Genomic DNA, 25,230 nt, shown 5'->3' on the forward strand with positions numbered 1-25,230 from the left:
TAGCCGTCCTGTAGGCAGATTTGTCTCAAATAAACCACTGGTGTCAAAATCATGGCCTGAAACTAAACTCCAGAAATGCGTTATTGTATCCTTTGGGAAGTCATCTATCCCAGGGAGCTACCACATTGACAGTACTACCCTAAGAGTTGTCACAGTTTGGGTTTTAGGAACTTACATAGTGACTTAATTTTGACCAACGTGTCTTTTGTTGTAAGAAATTCCTTCAGTATTGCACAGCTTGTGAACAAGGGAATTGTGTCTAGATCTAGGGATATCATTGTCCCTTACTCAGCCCTCATTAGGCCAGTCATTGAATATAATGCCCCCTTAGCATGCATCTGTCCAGACACATGCAACAACTGGAAAGCCCACAGAGATACATCACTAAAAGGATACAAGGCTTAAACAATGTGTCATACATGAATGAACTTATAGCCCTGTCACTGTACTCTGTACCCTACAAACTGCTAAGAGATGACCTGTCTGGCATACAAGCCATCTTCGAACCAATTACTGATGGATTTACTGCATATCTGCAAGTCAAATGCATTAGAAGTACTTGTCTAGGGAATCTAAACCTCTTCTGCAGCATCAACAGAGCAGTATAGATGAACATGTATATCTCGCATAAGAGACTACTTCTGTTGAACAGACTCCCCATCTAAACAGAGGTAACTCCTAAATGCTGTATCCCATGCATGGGTCCTCTCAAATTATCTATGGTATGATCCCAGTTATTCTTGTTAGGGGTAATATATAATTATCGTCTATGGGATAGGTAAGGCCAGTCTGTAGCCAAATGGGATAGGTTATTTCAATCACAAAAAGGGAAATTGTCTAGGTTTAAAATAGTGCTCAAGGGCAGCTAGCCAAGTACTTACCTGTGAACTTAGGACATTTCACACCATGCCTCTCAGTAGCATGTAGCTCTACCTGTTTTGAACCTATGAATGTAAATATGAACAACAGGTGAAAAGCATTGATCCTAGGTTAAATTAGTGTCATTTTGCTACTTAATTTTCCTTATGCTGCCTGTTACTAAATGGTTAGTTAGTTAAGTAAGCCAGCAGCAAAACAAGTAAATAAAATGCCAGAATGACATAGAGTTAAATGTGCTATAGGGAATGGTGTGAAAAAGGAACTGCAGGTGTTAAAAGACTTACAGATTTTCATTTCCTTTGCTAAAGGAAGAAAGGGGAATTCTACCAGTTGAATAAAGAACTGTGTAGTTTTTGTGGAGCCTTCTTGTTGTAGTGGTAGTTAACAGATTTTCTTAGTGAACTCTGGCTGCTTCTGCTGCCTTCTTATGAAATTTGTCCTGAGACCCAGATTTTGTGAAAACATTGCAAGTTAGATGCAGCTCTGAGAGCAAATATTTCATTAACACCTTTGAGCTTGAGAAGTGTCTTCCTGTCGTACATTTATCAGCTTACATGCATTTTTACAGTTCAGAAAACTTTGTGCAGATCTTGTTAAAACACAACTAAGACAAATGTTAATATTCCTAGGAGTGGTAGATGTTTTTAAAAGGGAGCAAACAGTAGCATCAGAGATTAAAAAGTCTTTACAGTGATAACGGTAAGGTAATTATAATGCACACAAACCCAGAATTATATTTTTCTGCGAAGTTTCAGAAACTTTTTCATGTCTTGTAAACCGTGCGAGTTGGGCGTAAAGCCTTAGGCACATTTGGTCAGCCTGACTTGAGCATTCGTGTAACAGCAAGAAGTTTCTTCTGAGTGTTTGTTTATTAAAAGTGTTTGTTCTCTAAAGTAAAAGTCAGTACTAAAGGGCAGTTTGTCCCAAATAAATAATTGGTGAAAAGTCATGGACTGAAACTAAATGCCACAAAATGCGTTGTTGCATCCTTTGGGAAGTAATCTACCCTGGGGAACTACCACATTGACATTACTCACTCCCCTAAGAGATGACCCAGTTAGTTGTTCGGGAATATCGGAACTTATGTGGACAGTGATTTGACTTTCAACCAATATCTATCCACTATCATAAGAAAGTCCTGCTGTATTACACAGCTTATAAACAGTGGGATTGTGTCTAGGTCTAGAAGTGTTATTGCCCCCCCCCCCTTTACTCAGCCTTCATCAGGCCAGTCATTGAGTATATCCAGACACATGCAACAACTGGAATGCTCACAGAAATACCTTTTCTAAAAGGATACAAGGCCTACACAATATCCTACATGAACTGACTCAAAGTCCTGTCAGTATACTCTGTAGCCTACAGACTGCTAGGTTATGACCTGTCTCTGGCATACAGGGCATCCTCCAACCCAGTACTAATGGATTTACTGCACGTCAGCAAATCAGATGGCATTAGAAATATGCTGTTTAGGGATCTCAGCCTATTCTGCAGCAATAGAAATAGTTTAGAGAGAAAGCTACATCTCACGGAGGATACTGCTACGCTGGAACAGGCTCACCACCCACATAAAACAAACCTCCTCCCTGTCTATATTCAAATACAGCTTGGATTTGTGGATGGGAAACAGAAAATTTACCCCAGGACTGTCCCCCGTACTACTAATGGTCAGAGGCTGCTCCTAAATGCTTTATTCCATGCATGTGTCCCCTCAAGTTATCTTTGGTATAATCCCAGTTATCCTTCCTAGGAGAAAATATATAATTGTCAACCATGAGATGGTTAAGGCATGTATAACACCAAATAGGATAGGTTAATTTAAGCACCAAAGGGGAAGTAGGCTAGGCTTAAAATGGCCCTTAAGGGCAAACTAGCCTAGTACTTGTCTGTGAAACCTATGAGATACACACAGAAATATGTAAATTTTCTTGTTTGTGTACTCAGTATTGTACAACATGCGGTGCAAATATCACTTTCAGATTTCTTCTGCATCACCTATGGTTTCACCTGATGCCTTGTAGTAATTACTTGGTTTTAAAAATGTTAATGTACATGTGGGATACTGCATGTCTTCATAATTGATAGCAAACAGCTAGTGATAACTCCAATACAGTATGTGATGCATTTTTCTCTCTCACATGGTGTCATTTTACACCATGTCCCTCAGTAGCATTTAACTGCTACTATTTATGAATATTTGAATGTAAATGATTAACAAAAGACAGACTGTGAGTAGTATCTGCTCTGCATGGCATCCTAGGTTAATAGTCACACACAGTGCCAATATGTCATTTAACACCTTGCCCTTTCTTTTGTTGCCTAGTATTCATTGATGAGTCAGATGAGGAAGCCAGCCTCAAAATTGTCAGGGTACCATAAGGAGCAGTGCATGTCAACTTGTTAAATGGAAATGTAGAAATAAGGCTCTTTTGGTATGAATAAGTTAAAATACAGATCTATTTTGAGTCATTTCAATGTAAGAACAGTTAATGAATTTCTCATTTGTAACACTATATTTGAGTGTGAGCCTTGCAGTAGATAATTGTCTTCTGTTACCACCAGTCTTTTGCAGTCTTATGCTTGGTTGTGCTTTTCAGTCATTGATGGTCCTAACAATTATCTCTTTTCTGTGGCCTTACATTTGGATTTTTTTGAGGGAGTTGTCATTTGCTTGGGTGTGGTATTGGAAGAAAAGAATTGGAGGACACACTGGAGATCATTGCTTATATACAGTTGTACAGAATGGAGTAATGCCAGCAGGGGCATTCCTAAGTGGAAGACTGCTGAAGATATGTCTGATGGCAGCAACCATTCCCAGAGTAGCCCCAGTTTTAAAATGTATATTAATTAAAAAGGAGTAATTGCTTTCTTCATGGAAAGTTCTCCTTGTTTCGAAAGTCAGAACTGAGCTGTTGACATTAAGGCTTTAAACTTTTCCTGCATGCAGTGATATGTTTTCTGTAGGCACTGCACATTGCAAGCTACATGGTAACAATGTCCTGTTTATTACTGGTCGCTACATTAGTTTGTCAAAGGTGCATGAATATGTTGATTATTGACCGGATGTCTGTTTTCCATTTAATTAAGCACAGTAAAATAGTTTTGTGTTAATCGATGATATTGAGCTCAGTTTTTCTGCAAGCACACACAGTTTTTTCTTCTGATTTGACTGAGTACCTAATTGTCTCATGTTGTCAGGATCCCTTGGGCCCCATCCCGTCTGACAGCACTAGGTCAACTGCCATATTTTGTTGGAAGCAGCTAGCCAGTATCCTGCATACTATGATTGCTGTCTCATTAGACACAATCTTACATATTATAGTGCTGAAAAATTGCTTGCTTTTTCCCTTCATTCTTATAGCAACACTGGAATTTACTGTTGCCATGTAAGTTGCTTCATTTTTTATGGTGCATTTCAAAAAGTAGTTTGTGTAATTATAAATGTACTGGAAAGTAACTGTAATACAGAATATGCTTTTCTTACATGTAATGGGCAGCAGAGTATTTTAAACAGTATATGGTTCTTAGTTGTCTTCATTAATTTACAAAACAGCATGTAGTTCACAGAAGTTGTCTGTTTATTTTCATCCTTGTATTATTGGGTATTCCTGTTTGAAATACAGATTGTATCTGAACAGTATTTGACTACCTTTTCTAACTTCTGAAAATTAACTGAAGGTTATTGCGTCTTTAGCCACAGTATGGGTAGCAAGTACATGTTTTGAGAGATTTTTTAGTGAATGAGTATTAAAAAAACTAAGTCACTTTCACTGCTAAAAATAAAACACTAACTTAATATCTGATGTGATGTCCTTTTCATTCTTCTTCACTGTATGGGTACCAGATCCGACTCAGCTGCATGCACTAGATTTCAGATCCAACTCTCAAGCTCCTCCTTGTACCCACAATGCCCCAGTCAGCCAAGAATACCTCAGATCTCGTTTCCTTCCTTCTCGCACTGACACTGATCCTGCTCTAACTGCTAAAATTGTTATATTATTCTGACTTGTGAGTAATAGATATTTTGAAAACTATTCTTAACGTCTCCCTTTAGTCCTCCCTCTACCTTTAGTTAAGTTTTTAGATTTTTGTCTTCCATTAGGCTACATTTCCTTTCTTACTTTTTACCGCTTGGTAGCCTTCAAATGTACCATTGTTGGTACTAGGTTTTCCTTTCCTCTACACTTTAGAGGGTATTCTCTTTACCATTGCTGGAAATTTTTCTAATATGCTACTATATATGTTGAAAAAAAAAGGTTCTGAGCTAGTATTGCACTTTTTCCTGTATTTTTATTTCCAGGTACTACCAAAAAACAGCTTGATTCAAAAAGTGCACTTCCTATGGGCACAACATTCCTAATTCTGATGCCTACAGGGAGTGCATGTATTGTTTAGAAACAGCTCTTCTAAGTACTGACTGTTCCATCTGTGCAGATTTTAATTCCAGAGCACTGTCGGGTAGATGTAATAAGCTGGTCTTCAAAGGTTTCTGCCTCCTTCTTCATTTTCTTCCTCAGGGGCTGAAACCCCCAGTAAACTAACAAAATTTTTATCAGAGACAAAGGAGTCTCATAAGAGATCTCTGGCCTGTTCTCCTAATGTCTTCAAATCCTAAAAGAAAACGTATCCAAAATCTTTGGAACCTACCATTTTATTGACCAAATCTCCAAGAATCCACTCAACTGGATTCCCCTTAGAACCAATATCTCCTCATCTCCATTCCCCATTTCTCCAGACTGTCGAGGTGAGAGTCTAGGGCACAATCCACTGCTTCATTGGTCAGGTCCTCTAGCAGTCTTTCCAAGGCAGACGTGGGTAGGATGATGAGGAAATTCCTCAGAGCTCAGATCAGATGGGGGTTATTCTGGCTACATCTCCCATTGGATCCATGAGCGTCCCATCCACATCTCATGTTGTAATACCTTCTTTTTCGATCTGTCCTTTGGTTTTTGCAGCCCTTGGATCCAGGAGCCCCAAGAGTTTTGATGTCTGATCCAAAGACAGCTAGGTCTTTGACTCCAACAGTCTCCCTGACTAGTTCCTCTCCAGTTCCTTTGGATCTGGATGAGATTTGGAGCCAAAGCATCAGCAACAGAGCCATGCTTTCCCATTGGAAATTTAGCATTGGATAGCTCAAGTCTGACTCCTTCCTTGAGGCACAAATCTGGGCAGGGTCGGAGACTTGCAACTTCAGTGCCTTTGGCTCCAGTGCAACCAGCCATGGCTTCTCTTGTTCCATTGTCCTTCAAAGTAGTGGAAAGAGCTTTTTCTTGATGGAAGGATTTGACTGCTGTTTCATCCTTGAGTCCTACATCCACACCCCCACCCTGGATCCAAGCTCTGAGCCTGTCAGGCTTAATGCATAGGCACAGCTTGCATCATCTAGCATCCAGATAGTTCCCATTGAGGAACTTCCCCTCTCTTTAGATACCTGTCCAGAACATCCCACTGATAAGGTACCCTGCAAGAGAACATGGAAAAGGAGACCCACAGATTCCCCTAAGGAATCTCTTACTGAGAATACTGACTTTGACGAAGGGGAAGGGTCCCACAGATCTCCACCAGATGTCTCATTTGGAGACATCCTAGAAATCCTTAAATAAAAAGTTGGATGGTCTTCAGATAACCCTTCCCTGAAGGAGTCCATTTTTCTGGAAGCTTTTGGTTCTGCCCACCTACTTCTTGGGTGACTCACTCAGTGGATGAGCTTGTCGATCTGCTGGGGATGGAAGGAATCAGACTCTGTTGAACCAGATGTTCATAGTGTTTCACTGTTGCAGTTATTACTCTTGGGTTATCCTGCTGGCAGGCTACCCGCAGTTAGCCTGAATTCCAAAGTCCTGGTCCGGCGTCTGTTGCTGTCGCCTCTTCCCTAACGTCAGTGCACCAGGGGTATAAAAGATGCGGCCAACGCCATTTTCTTCAGTCTTTCTTGCCGCACGGTGCCCGAAGCAAAAGCAGTTCGCAAGTGCCAGTCGGCCAACTCCTGAGATTTTCAAATCCGAATTACAGAACCAAAGTCTTCATTAAAGCTAAGTACCCCGTTGGGGAAACTTTTTTCTTGCTCCAGACCGATGGCAGAAAAAGTTAATAATTGTATTTCTTGTGGGAAGCAAATACCTCATAAGGATTTTCACTCTTACTGTATTCCTTGCCTAGGCCCTGACCACAACGTTGCTAGCTATCGTTTTTGTGCTAGATTTAACCAATGCACTATTAAGCGTCCGTTCGATTTTGCATTTCATTACTTTGGCCGAAGGTTTAATTATTTAATGCCGTCGGAACAGCCGATGACAGGAGTTTACAGAAAACGCAAGGACAAGGAAAAGGTTAGGCAGCTGAGGTCCAAAACCGACGACGAGGCCTCTAGGCCAGTCTCCGGTTCACTGGTTCTCAGTGAGGTGCTTTCGCAGCCCCTTGCGCCCACTACCTCAGAGGCACAGGCCGCTTCCAACTCCCACGTTGAGCCGACTGGGCCTCTGGCTACTCAAGGTATTGGAAATCATTCCCTCAGATGGGTCCGGAGCCGCTGAGCAGGCATCGGCTTCTGAGGGTGTCTTCAGACCTACACAGCTATATGTTAAACCATCTTCAGCTTCAAAGACTAAAGCAGCTCTAAAGACAAAGAAACAAGTACAGCATTCTCCTACTCAGACTTCCAGATGCTTAAAATGGCTGAAGACCTAATTACTTTGATCAGGGGTTCCCATCCCCCTCCTGGTAAGAGGCCTAGGCAAGAGACAGAATATGATTCTTCTGATCAGGTTTCTATTTCCTCTGATTCCTCTTCTGAACAGGATTATTCTATTTCTCCCTGTGAGGATTCTGATGCTGAAGAATCCATTCCCTCAGCCTCTCCTCCTGAGGATTATTCTTTTGGGGAAACGCTGCATACTATGAGGGAGCATTTCCACTGGGAGAGCCAAGATTACTCTGAATCTAAGAAAAGGCTCAGAGATTTTCTGCTATTACCTCAGCACAGGCCCCTTGCTCTTCCACCTGTTCTAGACATTGTGGATGATGTATTTTCAGAGTCTGGCCTGTCCCCTGACTCTCTTCCTCCTGCACCTGCTAAGCCTGACCGATACTACAGGGTCCCTGATACTCATAAATTCCTATATAAAAACCCCACTGCTGACCCAGAAACTATATCTCAGGGTCCCAAAGCCTCCACTGCAAAAAACCCTGTCCCCTCTGATAGGGATTCTAGGGCACTGGACATATGGGGGAAAAAAGTTTACACTTCTGCAACCTTGGCTGTAAGGGCTTTAAATTGTCAGTTTCATATGCTTAAATATTAGCAATACTTACTGTCACTGCTTAAACAGAAAATGATGACAAATGTTCAGAGAACAAGGAAATGCAGGATTTATTGCATGTAACTGAACAAGTGGGAAAGCATACTTTGCAATGTGGTTGTGATTCACTGGAGGCCTCTTGCAGGGCCGCTTTTACAGGTTCTGTTATTAGAAGGCATGCTTGGTTAAAGGAACAGAATCTACCTGATCATGTTAAAGCAAAATTATTAGATGCTTCATTACAGCATGATACTTTGGTGCTAAAGCAGAAGAGGTGTTAAAGAAAATGGAGGATAAAGCGAAATCCATGCAGACAGTTAAGGATTTTTTACAGGTACAGCCACCCAGATTTAGCAGGAACTGGCCTTCCAAAAGTTGGTCCTTTCCAGTGTCAGACAGGCCACAAAGAGGCAGATACAGACGTCCCAGAGGCAGATCTCGGCCCCAAGGCTCATACAGGCCTAAACAATGGGGTGCTCCTACCTCCAAAAGCGGAGAAGACAAATCACAACCATACAGGAAACAGTCCCAATGACTTTCCTCTGCCAGATCCCAGCACTTTTCTTTTGGCAGCCCCCTTAGGGGGGGGGGGGGGGACTAGCACTTTTTTCACCAAATTGGCAAATGATTACCCAAGAGAAATGGGTTTTGAACATAGTGTCCCAGGGCTACAGGTTCCATTTTCACACCCAACCAAGGGCAAAAGGTATGACAATCCTGCCACACAATCAATGGGCAGAGGCACAAAAGCAAATTACAGCCCTCATGGACATGAGGGCCATTCAACAAGTACCACAACAAGACCAGGGGCAAAGTTTTTACTCAAGACTTTTCTTGGTGCCCAGAAAGGGCAAAACCTGGAGACCAATACTGGACCTGTCTATATTAAACACGTTTCTGGAGGCTCCAAAATTCAAGATGTTGACTCTGCAGCAGCTACTACCCATGCTGGGCAAGAAGACTTGGCTCGTAACTTTGGACTTAAAAGAGGCATACCTGCATGTTCCAGTCAGACAATCTTGCAGAAGATACCTCAGATTCATAGCTGGCTCAATGCACTACCAGTTCTCTGCACGGCCCTTTGGCTTATCTACTGCTCCCAGGGTCTTCACAAAATGCCTGGCACCAGTAATTGCATTTTGCAGACAGAGGAATTCAAATATATCCCTACTTTGCCTTATTCAAGCAGAGAACAAAGACATTCTTCTAAAGCATCTGGCGTTTGTAAAAAGATTACTAATTTGCCTAGGGTACATAGTAAACGAAAAGAAATCAAAACTAGTACCCTCTCAAGAGATAATATTCCTGGGTGCAAGCTTAAATACAACTGCCCAGATGGCATATCTCACGCCAGACAAACAAAGGCAACTGACTTCTTACTTCAAAAAGTTGGCAACAAAGACCCAGTTATCTGCAAGGAAAATCCATGGCATCCTGCATTCTACTAATTCCATATGCCAGACTGCATATGAGGAAACTACAATGGTATCTAAAAAGTGTTTGGACTCAGCATTGCCACAGCCTGGAGACAGTAATTACCCTTATTCCCTGCCTGCAACAGGAGTTTCTATGGTGGGCACAGGCCTGTCACCACAACAAGTGTCTGCCATTCACTTTACCCACAGCCAGACAGACACTGACAACGGATGCATCAGATTATGCCTGGGGGGCCCATATGGCAGGAAAATGTATTCAGGGCACATGGCCTGCAAGCCAGATACATCTTCATATCAATCAAAAAGAGATGCTAGCTGTTCAGAATGCCCTGACAGCTTTCAAGGATCTACTTCATCCAGGACAGCTACTGATAAAGACAGACAATACTACGGTCATGTGGTATATAAACAAGCACGGAGGCACACATTCCTACCCCCTCTGCAGACAAGCAATGACCTTGTGGGACACAGCATTGACTTTATCAAGTTCACCTGCAAGCACAATTCCTGCCTGGAAAAACAAATACTCTGGCAGACGAACTAAGCAGAAACCTCATGGATCCCCATGAGTGGAAACTGGATCCACAAGTCTTCAACATGATAACAAGGAAATGGGGATGCCCAGATATAGATCTATTTGCCTCCCCTCACAACTGCCAATTACAGAGATTTTGCACAAGGATTTATCACAAGCAAGCATGGAGAGTGGACGCCCTATACTTCAGCTGGAAGAACCTAACAATATATGCCTTTCCTCCACTGCCTCTCCTTCCCAAGGTAGCCAAAAATGATACTGATTGCACCAGACTGACCACGACAGCACTGGTACCCAATCCTAAACAGCTTGTCTCAAGGTCCAGCATGGATATTGCCTCAGACTTCCCACTTGCTGACCCAACAAAACAATCAGATCCTGCGCAGTCAACTCAGGACCTTAAATCTGGCAGCATGGCAGATAATGTAGCCATTCAGAACACTCCTCTTTCAAAAGCTGTTATGGATGTTATCTTGGAGGCCATGAGGCCCAGTACCAGAAAATCTTATGCAGAAAAATGGAAGAGATTTTGTGCTTGGAACCAGGAACAAGACATTGACATGTATGTATTAAATATTCCTCAGATTTTACAATACCTAACTGAGATGCTGGACAAAGGCCTTTCCTTTTCATCAATTAAGATTCATGCCTCTGCCATTTCAGCCCATTACAATACAGAACCACCTATCTTTTCTCATCCTTTAATAAGGCAGTTCCTCAGAGGGGCCAAAAACATCAGGCCTCCAAGGAGAGCACCAATTCCGGCCTGGGACCTCAATTATGTCTTGGAAAAACTCACACTGCCTCCCTTTGAGCCAGCCTCAACAGCCGATATAAAATTCTTATCCTGGAAAACAGCTCTGCTCCTAGCAATAACCTCTGCAAGGCAAGTCTCGGAGTTACAAGCACTCATGGCTGGTGGAACCTTTTATCATTTTTCATCCAGACAAGGTTTCTCTGAGGACAAACCCAACATTTATGCCTAAGGTGGTGTCCAGTGTGGTCCTCAACCAAACCATTCACTTGCCTACCTTTTATCCAAACCCACAGAACAAGGGTGAGAAAATTCTGCATTCTTTGGACATACACAGGCAGCTACGCTTCTACTTGGACAGAACTAAAGCTTTCAGAAAGACTGAGCAACTTTTGTGTCATATGCTACAGGATCACAAGGAAAGGCTATCTCAAAACAGACGATTTCTAAATGGATAGGTCATTGCATCCGTTTCTGCTATTATTAGCATGGCAAATCAGTGCCTAAGGGCATTAGGCCTCATTCTACCAGAGCAGCAGCCACTTCAGCAGCCTTCCTCAGAGGGGTACCAACCAAAGACATCTCAGAGGCTGCAACTTGTAGTTCAGTGCACACTTTTACAAAGCACTACCACTTACCTCTTTAGTCTAAATCCAGAGCAGGTTTTGCCACTGCAGTGCTTCATAGCCTCTCCGAATACTATTTAGCTCAGCCACCCATCCTCAGCTTTGGGATTCAACCCAAGAGTAATGACTGCAACAGTGAAACACGATGAACATAGTACAGTTGTGTGTACCTACCATAAATGTAGATGTTCGAGTGTATTCACTGTTGCAGTCCAGGTTACCCTCCCTCCGCCCCCCTTTCTTTTGCTGGGGTTTATCTGTACTTCTCTATTCTATACAACCTATGTGGTGTATTTGCTTATATATGAAGGAAATGTTTCTTTATTGCATGTATGTTTATTTGCATAACATATTTAGCCTACCCTTTTGGGGGCACTTGACATCTGGGGCAAGAAAAACTGAAGTAAATGGTGTTGGCCGCATCTTTTATACCCCTGGCGCACTGACATCAGGAAAGAGGCAACAGCAACCGACGCCGGACCAGGACTTTGGAATTTAGGCCGACTGCGGGTAGCCTGCCAGCAGGATAACCCAAGAGTAATGACTGCACCAGTGAATACACTCGAACATCTACATTTATGGTAGGTACACAGCTGTACTTTCCCTGACCCCCAGACAGAGTTTTGACACTTCTGAAAGATGGACCTCATTGGAGCAAAGGAGTTCCTCTCAATGTTATGGTTGTGTCAGGAGCCACAAAAAAGGAGCTAGCAAAGCAGAGTTCCTCTGTCCATCCCCCTAATAGAGGGTCCAGGGCATTAGACAGGTTTGAAAAGGGCATATTTGCTTCAGCGACCTTTGCCTTGAGATCCCTGAATTATTTAGTGTGCGTCACAAGATTACAGAGGGATTTGACCAAGGAACTCTCCAAATCCCTCTTCGAGTCTGTGTGTGCAGAGGACTTAGAGGTCTTCACAGATGGCCACTCTTTTGTCTATTTCAGATGTATTCATGAGATTAATATCCCATGCTGCAGAGTATACCCCACAAGTGTCCAGTTCAGGTGCAACTGTTAGGAGACATGCCTGGATGCAGTTATACGACTTTGCATAGCCTTTCAAGTCTTCTTTCATCAGTGCTCCCTTTGATGGAACTTGTCTGTTTGACCCTTCTGTGAAATAAATGTTTTCCCAGAGTGAACAGGATGGAAAGACCCTGTTTGCCACAGGGATATGCTTTGATACCCCTCAACAATCCTTTCCCAGAATCAAAGAAGAGGTAAGAAAATATGATTCTCTAACTCCCAGAGGCCTTTCCAGGATTCACTTGGTGACAACTCCTGCAGAGGCAGAAGTGGGAGTTCTAATGGAAAGTGCTCTCCTCACAGAAAGGGAGGCCTGCAAAACCAGGGTTTCCAAGATACTTTTTCAGACAGACATTTTCAGCGCTCCTGAAAGGTTGCCCAACTTGCCCACCTCTGGAGGCAGTGTGTGTGTGGGGGGGGGATCTTTGCACCCAGACACCTGGGCTTCTATAACAAAAGACTTGTAGTTCTATAAGTGTCTTTAACCAGTTGGTTGATAAGATTAGGAAAAACTCCTAGTTGGATTTACCTATATACCCAGGTCCTTAAATGAGTCTACACTTTCAATCACTGTGAGCTATAATAAATATTCACTTTTCAATTTGTCTCTCAAGTCTCATATGCTTAGTTTTTGATATATTAATCAGCATAGTATTCTCCTGTGCCCAAAGGTTCAGTTTAGTCAAGTTATTTTGCAGACATGCCTTATCTGTAATGCATGTAATCAGTTTACCAAAGTTCAGGTTGTCTGCATATAGACTGTAGAATACCTCAGATGAAAAAGTTAGGTCTGAAAGATGCAATCTAAACAAATAAGGGCCTAGGACAGAGCCCTGTGGAACACCCTGACTGTAACCAAGGATTTCACGTCTGTGGTTTGGTACATCAACAAACGGAACCTGATTTTGTCCCCTTTGTCAAGAGGCTGTTGAGAGTGTGGTAGGGGGCAGTCCCATCGAACCACTTTCTTATAGTGCCTCACATACCTGGGAAATCCCAGCGTACTAGAGAACAAACTCAGCAGGTCTGTTGTGATGCCTCACGTGTGGTCTCTCAGTGAATCAGTGGTGGGGGATTTTCCATCGTTGGAGCCAAACTTTATTTCAATCTTTTTGTATCCCCCCACAACAGGTGCAGCAGGTTTTTTGCACTAATTCCCACTCAGGAGGTGTCACTGAGAGATGTTGTACTCCACATTTGGCCCTCCGGTCTCCTTTATGCTTATCCCGTTACCTCTGCTTCCAAAATTCATGCAGAAAGCACTTTGGTTGAAGAGCTCAGTTATCCTCATTGCCCCTTTTTTGACCTCGCCAAGTGTGGCTCCCCTTCCTTTGGTCTTGTCTTCATTATTCCCCACGAATACTGGCTTCTTTATCATCCTTCTAGGATGAAGCATCCCGTTATTCTAGGCATCCAGTTTAACCGTATGGTTTCTCCAGTTCCCTTGATAGCTAGAAAGTCCAGGCTTTCCTCCCCAGTCTGACAAATACTTTTGTCTTCCCAGAAAGCTTCTACAAGGAAGATCTGCAAAAGTAAATAGAACAGATTTTTCAATGTGGGCTCTTCACAAGGAAACTGACTCTTTCATAGCTCCTGTACCTTCAGTCCTGGAATTCTTGGGTATCTATTTTTCAGTAATGTGTTAGTTCTTCTGTAATCAAAGTACAATTAACAGCCATATCTAATTTTCACTCAGTAGAAAAAGCTTCCTTTTTAGTGTATTCTAAATGGTCCAAGGCTTTTTTTTAAAAGGCCCCTTCTTACTTAGACCTCCAGTGAAAGATCCGTCACCTCCTTGGGATTTAACAGTCGTGCTTCAGGGGTTGACCCAACAACCCTTTGAACCGTCAGCCAAAGCTGATTTAAATTTTTTGTCTTGGAAAACAGCATTTCCTAGTAGCCTTTACATCTGCAAGGTTTATTTCTGAACTCTGTGCTCTATCTTCTAAATCCCCTTACATTGTTTAGACAAAGTAACTTTACAAATCAATCCGTCCGTCTTACCAAAAGTAGCATCTGAATCAAATATCAATCAAACAATTCATTTGCCTGTCTTCTTCCCTAATTTTTCAAATAAGAGAGAGTATATGCTACATCCTTTAGATGTACATAGACGGCTACCTTTTTATCTACACAGGACAAATGTTTTCAGGAAATCAGAACATCTGTTGTTTCTTTGTCACAGAATATATTGTAATCAGCAGCTTCTAAAGTTACCCTGACTAAATGGATTACTGATTGCATTTTTTTTGTATGTACTCAACAAGACCTCTCCCTGTCAAAGCCTCCTAAAGCACATTCTACTAGATTCATGGGAACTTCTTCCACCTTCTGGTCTAGAACTTCCATTGATGACATTTGTGCATCAGCTACTTGGTCTAATGCTTATACATTTGTTGCTCATTACAAACTAGATTTGGCCTCTAGAAGCAGAGCTGCTTTTGGTTTGGCAGTTCTCTGGAATATCATTCCATGAGGGCCACCCAAGATGCACATAGCTCGTTGAGGAAGAATGAAAAAGACAACATCAGATATTCAAGTTAAGTACTCACCATAACTATGCATCTGTGTTGTCCATTTTCATTCTTCCTCAACTCCACACCCTCCTTCCCCCCTTACATCTATCTTCTGAAGTGACCTTGTGGATTTTGTGGAACCTTTTGTTCCAGGTTTGAGCCCCAGCTTTGGAGTTCTTTCATTCTTCCTGCTTTATCCTAGGATCTGTAAGGCAGCAAACTCGATCTGATGTATTCTTGACTGACTGGGGCATTATTGGTAGAGGGAGGAGCTCGAGAGTTTGATGTAAAATCTACTGCATGTAGTATCCGAAGTCCGATCCAGTACCCATACGTTGAGGAAGAATGAAAATAGACAACACAGATGCATGATTATGGTGAGTACGTAACTTTAATTTTTATTCCTCCTGATTTCTCATTAAAGTAGAATATTTGAACTGTAAACCATTTTAAGTCATAGCTTTAATGTATAGACTTATTTTATAAACTTAATTGTCATGCAGTCATGTATTATTATTCCTAACGTTCTAAGAATTTATTTTGAATAGTTGAGTTCTCTTTTTTTTCTCTTTTGACAGTAATGGTAACAGCAGTAGCTGGAGCAGTCTTGGTTTAGAAGGAGAGGTCTATGAGGAGAATGTCTCTTTTCCACCATCTGACAGGTTAGTTCAGAAAATTAAAATGTAAATGCAGTACATTTTTTTCTACCAGTTCATGACATGTAAATAACAGGTAAGAACTGCAGTACATTTTTGGCAAGTTATGATGTCTTTCTGGTTATTTCTTCTCTTATTATGTGGATCCTGTTTCATCTGTCCATCCAATCCAACTGATTTAACTGGAACCATTTCTCATATTGGATCTGGCCAGTTGGTGGTGCTGTCTGCCTCAAGCTCCTAACTTTTTCTCCTCCCACAGTACCCTGCAGGCTACTTTGCCCCAGATCCCATTTGACACCATTGGAAACGGATGATACAAAGTGATGCAGTTAAATGCTGTAATTCTTATAGCTGTTTTTGCTTATGCATGCACTTGTTCTTTTTTCTTTTTATATTAGATGTAGTTGTGGTTTTACTGACAGTATTTTTTTGTTCTGACCTTTTAGAGGTTTTACTCGGTTTCTTAGCCTCAACTCCAGTTTTCCATTTCAGCGGCTGCCCAGCTTTAATTTAAAAAAAAAAAAAAGAGAGAGAAAGAGAGAGCGAGAGAAGTTTTAGTTAGTTGTCTACTAATATTGAAGAGCTGCCAGTTTGCACAGAGGGCAGCACCACTGCAGGTCATTTTATAGTATAGTACTAAACACTCTCACGTAGTCCTTTAAGGGACTCTACCCCTACTCCTTCCCAACTACTTAAAATCTGGTATAGGTTCATAAAGTAGGTTCTAGGCTATCTGCCCAAAGGCATTTATAAGCCTAGCTAGAATGTGTTGACTTTTGCCGCCCCCTTAGATTAGTTCCCTGTGCCTCTGTCCAGCAGAGCCACTGAAGTGACCCCCAGGGGAACTTTCTGTTTCCCATCCACTCATCAAGGTTTCTTTTGAAGAGTGTTAGCGAGGAGCTCTGCGTAATGTAGATTGGAATCTTGTTCCAAAGCATGGGAAGTCTCTGGGACAGGAATGTATCCCTCCAGTATGTCCTATTTATTGTTGTGGTGAGGTTTAGATCTCTAGAGCATGTGGCTCATGGGGATAAGGTTTTCTTTAGGTGGAGCATGTCCATCAATTCTGGGTTGGACATGGCCTTGTATGTCAGGCAGAGATCACCTCTGAGTAGGCGGTATGCAACCGATTACAGCTGGAGTTTCTTCAGTCGAGCTGCATAGGGCATCTGTTTGAGGCCAGTGATCCTCTTGGTGAGGTACTTCTGTAATCTTTCCAGCTGTTGCAGGTGTCTTGTAAGGTACATCCTAAATGGAGCGTTGTACTCTATGATGGGTCTGATGAGTAGAGGGGCACAATGACCTCTTTTGATCTGGATGCAAACCCTTTTGTAATTAGTTGGGCCACGTAGAAGGATTTTCTAACCACTTTGGCAATGTGATTATCAAAGGTGAGATTACTATCTACTTGGGTCCCCAGATCCCTTATTAAGTCTTTCGTATTTAGGGGACTACCACCTATGTGGTAGTTTGTGGGTACTTTGTTTTTTCCAAAGGGGATGACTATGCACTTTTTGGCATTTAGCTTGAGGCCATGATTTTGACAGCAGGTATCTGTCTCAGTGAGACAATTTTGGAGGATGTCTGTGTCAGCCGGAGAGTCAGTTATAGCCCCTAGTTTGCAGTCGTCTGCGAACTTGTCAGCCATAGTCCTCTTGTGCTTGCTTGTACCTCTGAGAAGTATATGCCAAACAGGAGGGGTCCTAGGACTGAGCCCTGAGGAACGCCACTTGTAACCAGTTTAGAGTCTGACCTAGCTCCCACAACTCTCACCATGTGGGTTCTGTCTGTGAGCCAGCTGGCAACCCATTTTGTGACGTAGGGGTTTATGTTCAGGCTGTTGAGCTTGTCTATAATACCAGAATGGGAAATGGTGTTGAAGGCCTTTGTGAGGTCTAGGTAGGCTGTGTGTACCACCTTTCCCTCATCTGTAATGGATAGGCACTTCCCTGTCATCTCTGATTCTAGCCTGGTGGATATGGGCATCCTGAAGCAGTATAGTAAATGCCTTATGTTCATTGACAACCATTTAATTTTAGAATAGACACACAGTATGTGAGAGAAGTAGATAAGCAGTGTCATTGGAGGCAAAGTTCTCACATGTACATACAAAAAATGTAAACCAGTTTGTCAGCATTACACCCAAAATACTCAGTGCAAACACTAAGGAACAAACACATAGATCCACATAAGTAGAGGTACTCACCTGTAATCTACCCAAACCTCCAAGACCTCCTAAAAGCATCTCTCATTGGCTCCGTGCACACAAAAAAGACAGCACTTTACACAGCACATAACTCAAAAAATCATAGTAACCCCCTTCTAAGCCCACAAGGCAACACACCACACAGTCAAACATTCTAGTTATTGGGGTTTCCATTGTAAGACATACTGATGTCCCTCTTACCAGGCTAAATAAGGAGAAGATCACAGTGAACTGTCTGTCTGGAGCCAAGATCCACCAGATCAAGCATGTACTTAGGGCTTTAAACCACATGTACCAGTATGACATGCTCATAGTCCATGTGGGTATGTACAACCTAAGATGTACCTCACTCGACTGTGTGAAAAGAGACATGATGGATAACTTTGAATATGTGCCCCAAACTGGTATGAATCTAGCCTTGAGTAGCATCCTACCATCACCAATGATGATGCCACAGTACCAGCAAAAAGTGATTGACTTCAACAATTGGCTTAGTTTCTGGTGTTACAACAAAGGGGGATCCAATATCTGTCAGCCTGGGGATACATGATCAACAATACATGATGCTTTGCCAGGTATAGTTTGCACGTGTCACCACTTTGCTTCCGGATACTGGCATACACTTTTATCTATCCCCATAATGCCTTTCTTTAGGACGTGCCAAGTTGTTAAATGCTCCAACATAACAAAAATCACTTACAACTACCTAAAAGTACTGCTGCTCAACGCTACGAGTTTAAATAAAAAACTGCACTCCCTGCCAGCCCTTCTCACCCTGGAGAACACAGACATATGTGCAGTCATGGAAACACAGTTCAGAACCATGGAAGACACCCCAGCTAACAAAGACTGGAATGCCTTTCATACATTTAGATGCCCCCTTAGCTCAGGATAAAACGAATAGAGGAGGTGTCTCACTGTTCATAAAGGACAAGTACACTGTTAGACTGGTCCAACAACATGACTTGCTTGAGCTGTTCCATGCCCAACTAACCATAGGTGTGACCCCCTGTCATATCCTTGCTAGCTGTAGATTCCCTAGCATGAGTCTGGAATACCACACCTCCTGCCTTAACCTACTGGAATCTTTTAACATTCAGCCAAACAACATACTTATGGGTGGCTTCAGCTGCCCCTTCATAAACTGGAAGATTTATACAACCTATAATTCACTTGTTCAGAGGTTTTTGAACTTAGTCAATGCAAACACTATGGAGCAACTAGTTAGCTCCCCAACTAGAGGTATAAATGTCCTAGACCTAGTAGGCATAAACGTGGGGGGATGCTGCTCCCTTCAATGCATTAACTCTTTCCTGGTAAGATCTGAACGTAAAATGATCTCCTTTAATATTAAAACTAATCTAAACCCCCCTCCAAACCTGTTAAGAACTGTGCTAATGCCAGTTATCTCAAACTAAGTGACTGCTTATTAAACTTCCAAGCCCCACCGAACCCGAGTGACACTGAGGCCTTTCCTGAGCTGCACACAAAAGCACTGTAGAACTACATTCATAGCTGCATAGAGGAGGTAGTACCTGTCCTAGTCAAACCTATGATTACTGGCAAAAATAAAGTATTCAGCAAAAAGAATAAAATCCTCTCCAAAGCCAAGAAGACAAAACAGTGAAAACAGACACTCAGAAGTCTAAATGAACAAATTAGAGAGCTTGTCAATTATGCCAAAGCAAACTGTGAGGCAAAGATAACTTCCTGGGTGAAAGATAACCATAAGGCTTTTTTTTAAGTTATGTTTGTAACCTCAGGGGAGATGTTGAGCAATGAATGGCAACACCTAAACCAAGCCTGAAACTATAGTAAATCTGCTGGCCAACCTGCTCAGTTCAACCCCCCCCCCCTCCAGTCACCTCCTACCACACCCAAAGAAATACCTGCAACCATCCCTCTACCGTCTTTATGAGGGAACAGGTCTGTACTGCACTAGCTAAAGCCAACTGTACAGCATATATGGGTACAGACAGTATTCTAGGATGCTTATTAAATAACATGCAACAGAATCTGTCAGGGCCACTAGAAACTTTCTTAAATTACAGCCTCCAGAAGGACTTTCTCCTGAAGGAATGCAGGACTGCAACAGTAGTCCCTCTGCACAAGGGGGGGGGGGGGGGCATCAACTGATCCAGGGAACTACAGACCTATAAGCTTGACCAGTCTTATCTGCAAGGTCATGGAGGGAGTTATCGTGAACGTGATAGGAACTCTGCAAACACTAGACCAGACCCAGTTTGGCTTCGTCAAAGGGAAGTCTTGGGTCAGTCTGATGGACAACTTTGAGAAAGTCCCCAAGGTCATGGATAAGGGTAAAATGATGCACACCTCTTATCTAGACCTGGCCAAAGCTTTCAATATAATCCCTCACTTGGGGATCATAGATGTTAAGCATAAACCCTTACACCATCAGATGGATAGCCATCTGGCTCACTGACAGGACACATGTCCAGATAGGTGAATCCACTTCCAGTAAACCTGCTACTAGCAGTGTCCCATAGGACTCAGTGTCGGGACCCCTCCTGTTTTGTATTATGATTCTCTGAAGTGAAGGCCAGTGTTGGGGGCCTCTGGCTTACCAAGTTTGTCAACAACTGTAAGATGGGAACAATCTTTGAATCCCCAACCGATGTTGACATCCTACAGACAGAATTAAAAATGACAGATGACTGGTGGCAAAACAATGGTTTGAGAGTAAATGCTAAAAAAAAAAATGCATAATCCTACCCTTCTATAAATCAGATATCCCTGCAAATTGTAATATTGATAGCACACTCATAAAAGCAGAGTGGTGAGGGACCTAGGAACACATATAGACAATAACCTAAACTTTGACCACATGGTAGCTGTGGTAGTAAGGAAATCCTTCTGTGTGGCTCAACTTATAAGTAAAGGCATGGCATCCAGATCAAAGGAAGTCATAGTGCCATTGAGCACTACGCTGCTGCCTTCTGCATGTACGTAACTAGGCACTTACACCAACTGGAACAGCCCCAGAGGTTTCTCACTAAAATAAAAAACATAGGACATATGTCTTATGCAGACCAACTAAAGGCCCCATCTCTTTACTTTGTCTCATACTGTTTATTGAGAGGGACTTGTACCTCACCTACAAAGCATTCTCTGATCCAGCCGTAAAGAAAATGTTACATATTCACAAGAAAAAGTATATGACTGTTGCACATTCCCTGGACCTGGACCTTATTTCTGACTCTAACAAAACTTGCTGGTGACAAATGTTTGTATCGCAAAGACTACATTCTCTGTGGAATAAACATACCATCTTTGTAAAACAAAGCTAATACCTTACTGTCTTCAAAACGTATTTGGATAAATGGCTGGAGATCCGTAAATTCACTCCTGGGGTACTGCCCTTATCCCTTATGGACAGAGGCAGTCTGTAAAATGACTCAGGGCTTCAGCACCCAAAGACCCAGTACCCGATACTACCCCATCGCATATCTGGGGAATTTAAAATATAATAGTCATGTGCTGGTTATTATTGGCTAGGCTTGTAAAGACTCTTGTGCCATTAGCTTAGTAATCACGAATGAACCAGATAGAGACATAGATATCACTGTTCATTGAGTGTGTTGTTATACAGTCTGTATTCTATTTCTTACAATGGAGAAAAGTTCAGACAAGAGCTTCAGAAATTGTCAGATGTGGACAGCTCCCCCCCCCAAACCCACATGATTCCTGTGTTGTTTGTTTGGGCCAGAGCATTTTGATGTGGATTGTGAGATTTGTCGAGTTTTTAGATTCAGGGCTCTCATGGATTGCTCAGGGCCTTTTGTCTCCAGACCTTCAGATACTAGATAAAATGAAAGATGAAGATGAGAAAAAGGATTCTAGGAAGAAAAAAGTGCAGGACCAAACTTCCTCTCAGATCCCAGACTTCTTAAAAAAAAAAAAAAAAAAAAAAAAAAAAAAGGATAAAGAATCTTTTCTTCCTGCAACACTGACAGTGCAGCCAAATCTCCCAAAACTGTTCTAATTAGAGACAAGTCCTCTCTGCCAGTTCCGAGTAGACTTTTGTTGGAGGGGGAACTTTCAAACTTCATCCCGTCAAGACCTCCTTCAGCTGCCTCTATAAGATTGTTTAGATCCTTTAAAAGTGCTGCAAATGTATAGTGGGAGCCCATTATGAGGGTCTTTCTTAAAAAACTCAAAACAAGAAGTAATGTGATTCTAAAGGTCTGATTTACTTGGTAATTTGTAAAAAGTGCACTTCGTTTTACGTAGGTAAAACCGAGAGATCCTTGAAAAAGAGGATCTACGAACATATGTACGATGTTAAAAAAAGTAAGGAAACGAACGCACTTTTTAGGCATAGTAAGATTTGTAAAGAATATCAATTTTACTTTTTTGTTTTGGACCAAGTAAAAGAGGACATTAGAGGGGGCCCATGGGAAGAGACCATAGGCTACAAAGAATTGACTTTGCATTGAACTTTGAGTCCCTTAGTGTCTGGTGAGTCCCAACCAAAACATCTAAACTCCAGGCCTTTGGACCCAGTGTATGTGGGCCCTTGTTTCAGTGTTTAAGTTCTTGGGCTTCAAGATGTTGGCTCTGATCCGTCTCAGATGACTCTGGACCCGTGGCACCAGAGTCTTTGCTTCTGCTCCAGTGGTTTCTACCTCTGTAGGAGCCAGCTTGGCTCCAGCGTTGGACTCCCAGGGACTGACAAATTCTGGATTGGCATCCATAGTAGTAGACAGAATAATAGCTTCTCTGCTGAGACATTCTGCAGTGCTTCCTTCAGCACCATCCTTTCCTCTCAAGTGCCCAGCCAGATGTTTCTAAATCTTCATTTCATGGCTCCCAGGGACAGAGCAGACCAGATGTTCTCAATGAAAAGGCCTTGATGCTAACAGATTCTTCCAGGGACTCAGATAAGTCGCATTCAGAGATCCCCTGGAAGAGGACATGTAAAATGAGACACTGACTTGGAGGATCTAGAGGAGTTCCACAATCCCGTTTTGAAGACACCACGCTTTGCAAAAATCCTTAAGCTTATGAGACAGAGGTGTTCTTGGCCTACCATACCACCTTCTCAGTACTAGAAAGTAATCTTTGAGGCATACGGTCTTTTCCCTCTACATCATGGGTGGTCCCTCCAGTGGACAATCTTCTGGACCTGGTCACTACAAAGGCATGGCAGGAGCCTGACATGGTGGAGGCTACTCCACTTAAAGCAGATGAAATCTAAAGTCCTTTTGAAAATATGAACCAACCATATAGTGTATAACTTTTGAAAATAGGCAGTTCTGGTTATAGGGTCCTCTGGTGGTCACCATGATTGTTACAACAGCCACAAAAAAGTAACTTGAAGGAATCCTTGATTCTCCATCCTCCTAATAGAGAGTCTAGGGTGATAGATAAAATGGGAAAGCCATCTTGTACCTCAGGCTTGCTTGACTTGAGGACATTGACTTACGTAATGCATATGAATCTCTTTCAAAGGGACTTATCAGTTCAGGCTAGACATACTTGAACAACCTTCCCAGCTAGATACTCAGAAGAGTTGTAAGCTACCCTAGGAGTGATGGTGAATATCAAACTAAAAGAACACTGAAGGCAAGCAAGGGATGCTCAGAATAGATGTATTTAATGGTTTTAACACTTGTAGTGAACTTCTTCAGAGTAACTCGAGACACAAGTGACAACATATGTAAAGGAAAATACACAAATCACAAGTGTAAAAGTCAACTCTGTCAGTTTTCAGAGAAAGGTAAAAATGTTTAGTGACATTCCACCATGCCAGTACAAAGCATCCAAGAGAGAAATTGCTCTTCTTTAAAAATGAGCCATCCAGGTGGTCACATCAGATAAGATAGATTCGGGAAATTGCAGATTCTTTGTACTGGTTAAGAAGAACAGGGACCTCAGACAAGCACTTAATCTCTGCAGAATAAACCATTTTGTCAGAAAGACTGTGTTCAGAATGGTCTCACTGTATACAGTACTCCCTTGTCTTAATGAGGGTGTGGATAGTTTTCTGTAGACATCTGAGATGCTTATCCACACATTAAAATCAAGAAGCAGTCTAGGAGCTAACTTCACTTCTGACTGGGAGACCGTCAGTTCCAACTGATGGCTCTGCCCTGTGGTCACACCACAGTTCCAAGTGCAAGGCAGCCCATAAGCCAGAACTTACTTTTTGCAGCTCTGCCTGTCTTTAGGTATATCTGTCAGTCTCAAAAAAAAACCTCTCTTCCTAGACAGACAGTAAAATTCTTGGATAGTGCATAAATGCAAAAACTTACATCACCAGTCTTCCTCTAGAGAGAGAGAGTTTAAAACTTAAGATCATCAGTACTTCTGCCATTACAACAGTAGTCTCTTCCAACTGCATTATTTATGAAAGCGGTTGGTTTCATAGCAGCCTCTTTGAGTGGTTTTACATGCCCACTTAAATATGAGAATTTTTCAGTGGTTACTTTCTGCCCAGTGATCACAACTGTCATACTTCCCTGTACTTTCCCATCCACATAACTTCAACCTCCAGGAGACTTCTATCTTGGTGGCTAAACTCTCCAAATATTCTACTAGACTTCCCCTTCCTTTTACCTTCCCCAGCAGTGATAGTCACCACCAACGCCTCCTGTCTGAGAGTGGTGGCGGCATTTTGAGGGAATAATCCAAAGCATGCGGAAACAAATGGAGGCTTATCTTCACAATCAGTGTCCTTGAGATGAGAGCAGTCCTCCTAGTATTGCAGGAATTTCAGGATCTTGATTCAAGCAGCGTCAGTAGTCTGGTATATCAACAAGCAGAGAGGAAGCAAATTATATCCACTTTGCAGAGAGGCAACAAGGGTTTTGCAATCAGCAGTGAATTTTCATTTTTTTGTGGTAGCAACCAAATTCCAGAGAAAACCAATTGTGTAGTGGACAGACTCACCAGGCTATTTTAATGCCTCCCGAGTGGTCTCTCAATCCAGTAGTCGCTCAACAAATTTTCAGTCATAGAGGCACACCCGACTTCAGTCATTTTACCACACTAGCCAACATGAAATGCATCAGATACTTTGCCTGTTACCCCCAGATAGGTTCATCCCATGCAACACCCTTGTCTGTCATTTTTCAGATCTTGTAACTGTTCTTTTCCTTTGCTCCAAACAAACTGGGTCAAAAGTTTCTAAACAAGCCTCATCTAAGTGATTGTCAGACTGCCTATCATTTATTTACACCAGTAAGAAAAGAGCTGATCTGGCTAGACCTAGTGCTCTTTCTGTTTTCAGAAACTCTACAGTATAAGAGATGTTTGCAGCAGTTACATGGTATAG

General features: G+C 42.2%; 1 protein-coding gene across 3 annotated transcripts in view; it reads left to right on the top strand.

Moving 5' to 3' along the window:
* Window positions 1-25,230, top strand: part of AKAP11 (A-kinase anchoring protein 11) — a 1,036,012-nt gene that overhangs the window by 827,078 nt on the left and 183,704 nt on the right. For all 3 annotated transcript variants that reach the window (XM_044071705.1, XM_044071703.1, XM_044071704.1), the window contains one exon: window positions 15,647-15,730. In XM_044071705.1, coding sequence (XP_043927640.1) covers window positions 15,647-15,730 — 84 coding nt within the window. The remainder of the gene's footprint in view (window positions 1-15,646; window positions 15,731-25,230) is intronic.

The sequence above is a fragment of the Protopterus annectens genome, chromosome 5.part0 (assembly GCF_019279795.1).
Source record: "Protopterus annectens isolate FY-2018-M chromosome 5.part0, PAN1.0, whole genome shotgun sequence".
NCBI lineage: Eukaryota > Metazoa > Chordata > Ceratodontiformes > Protopteridae > Protopterus > Protopterus annectens.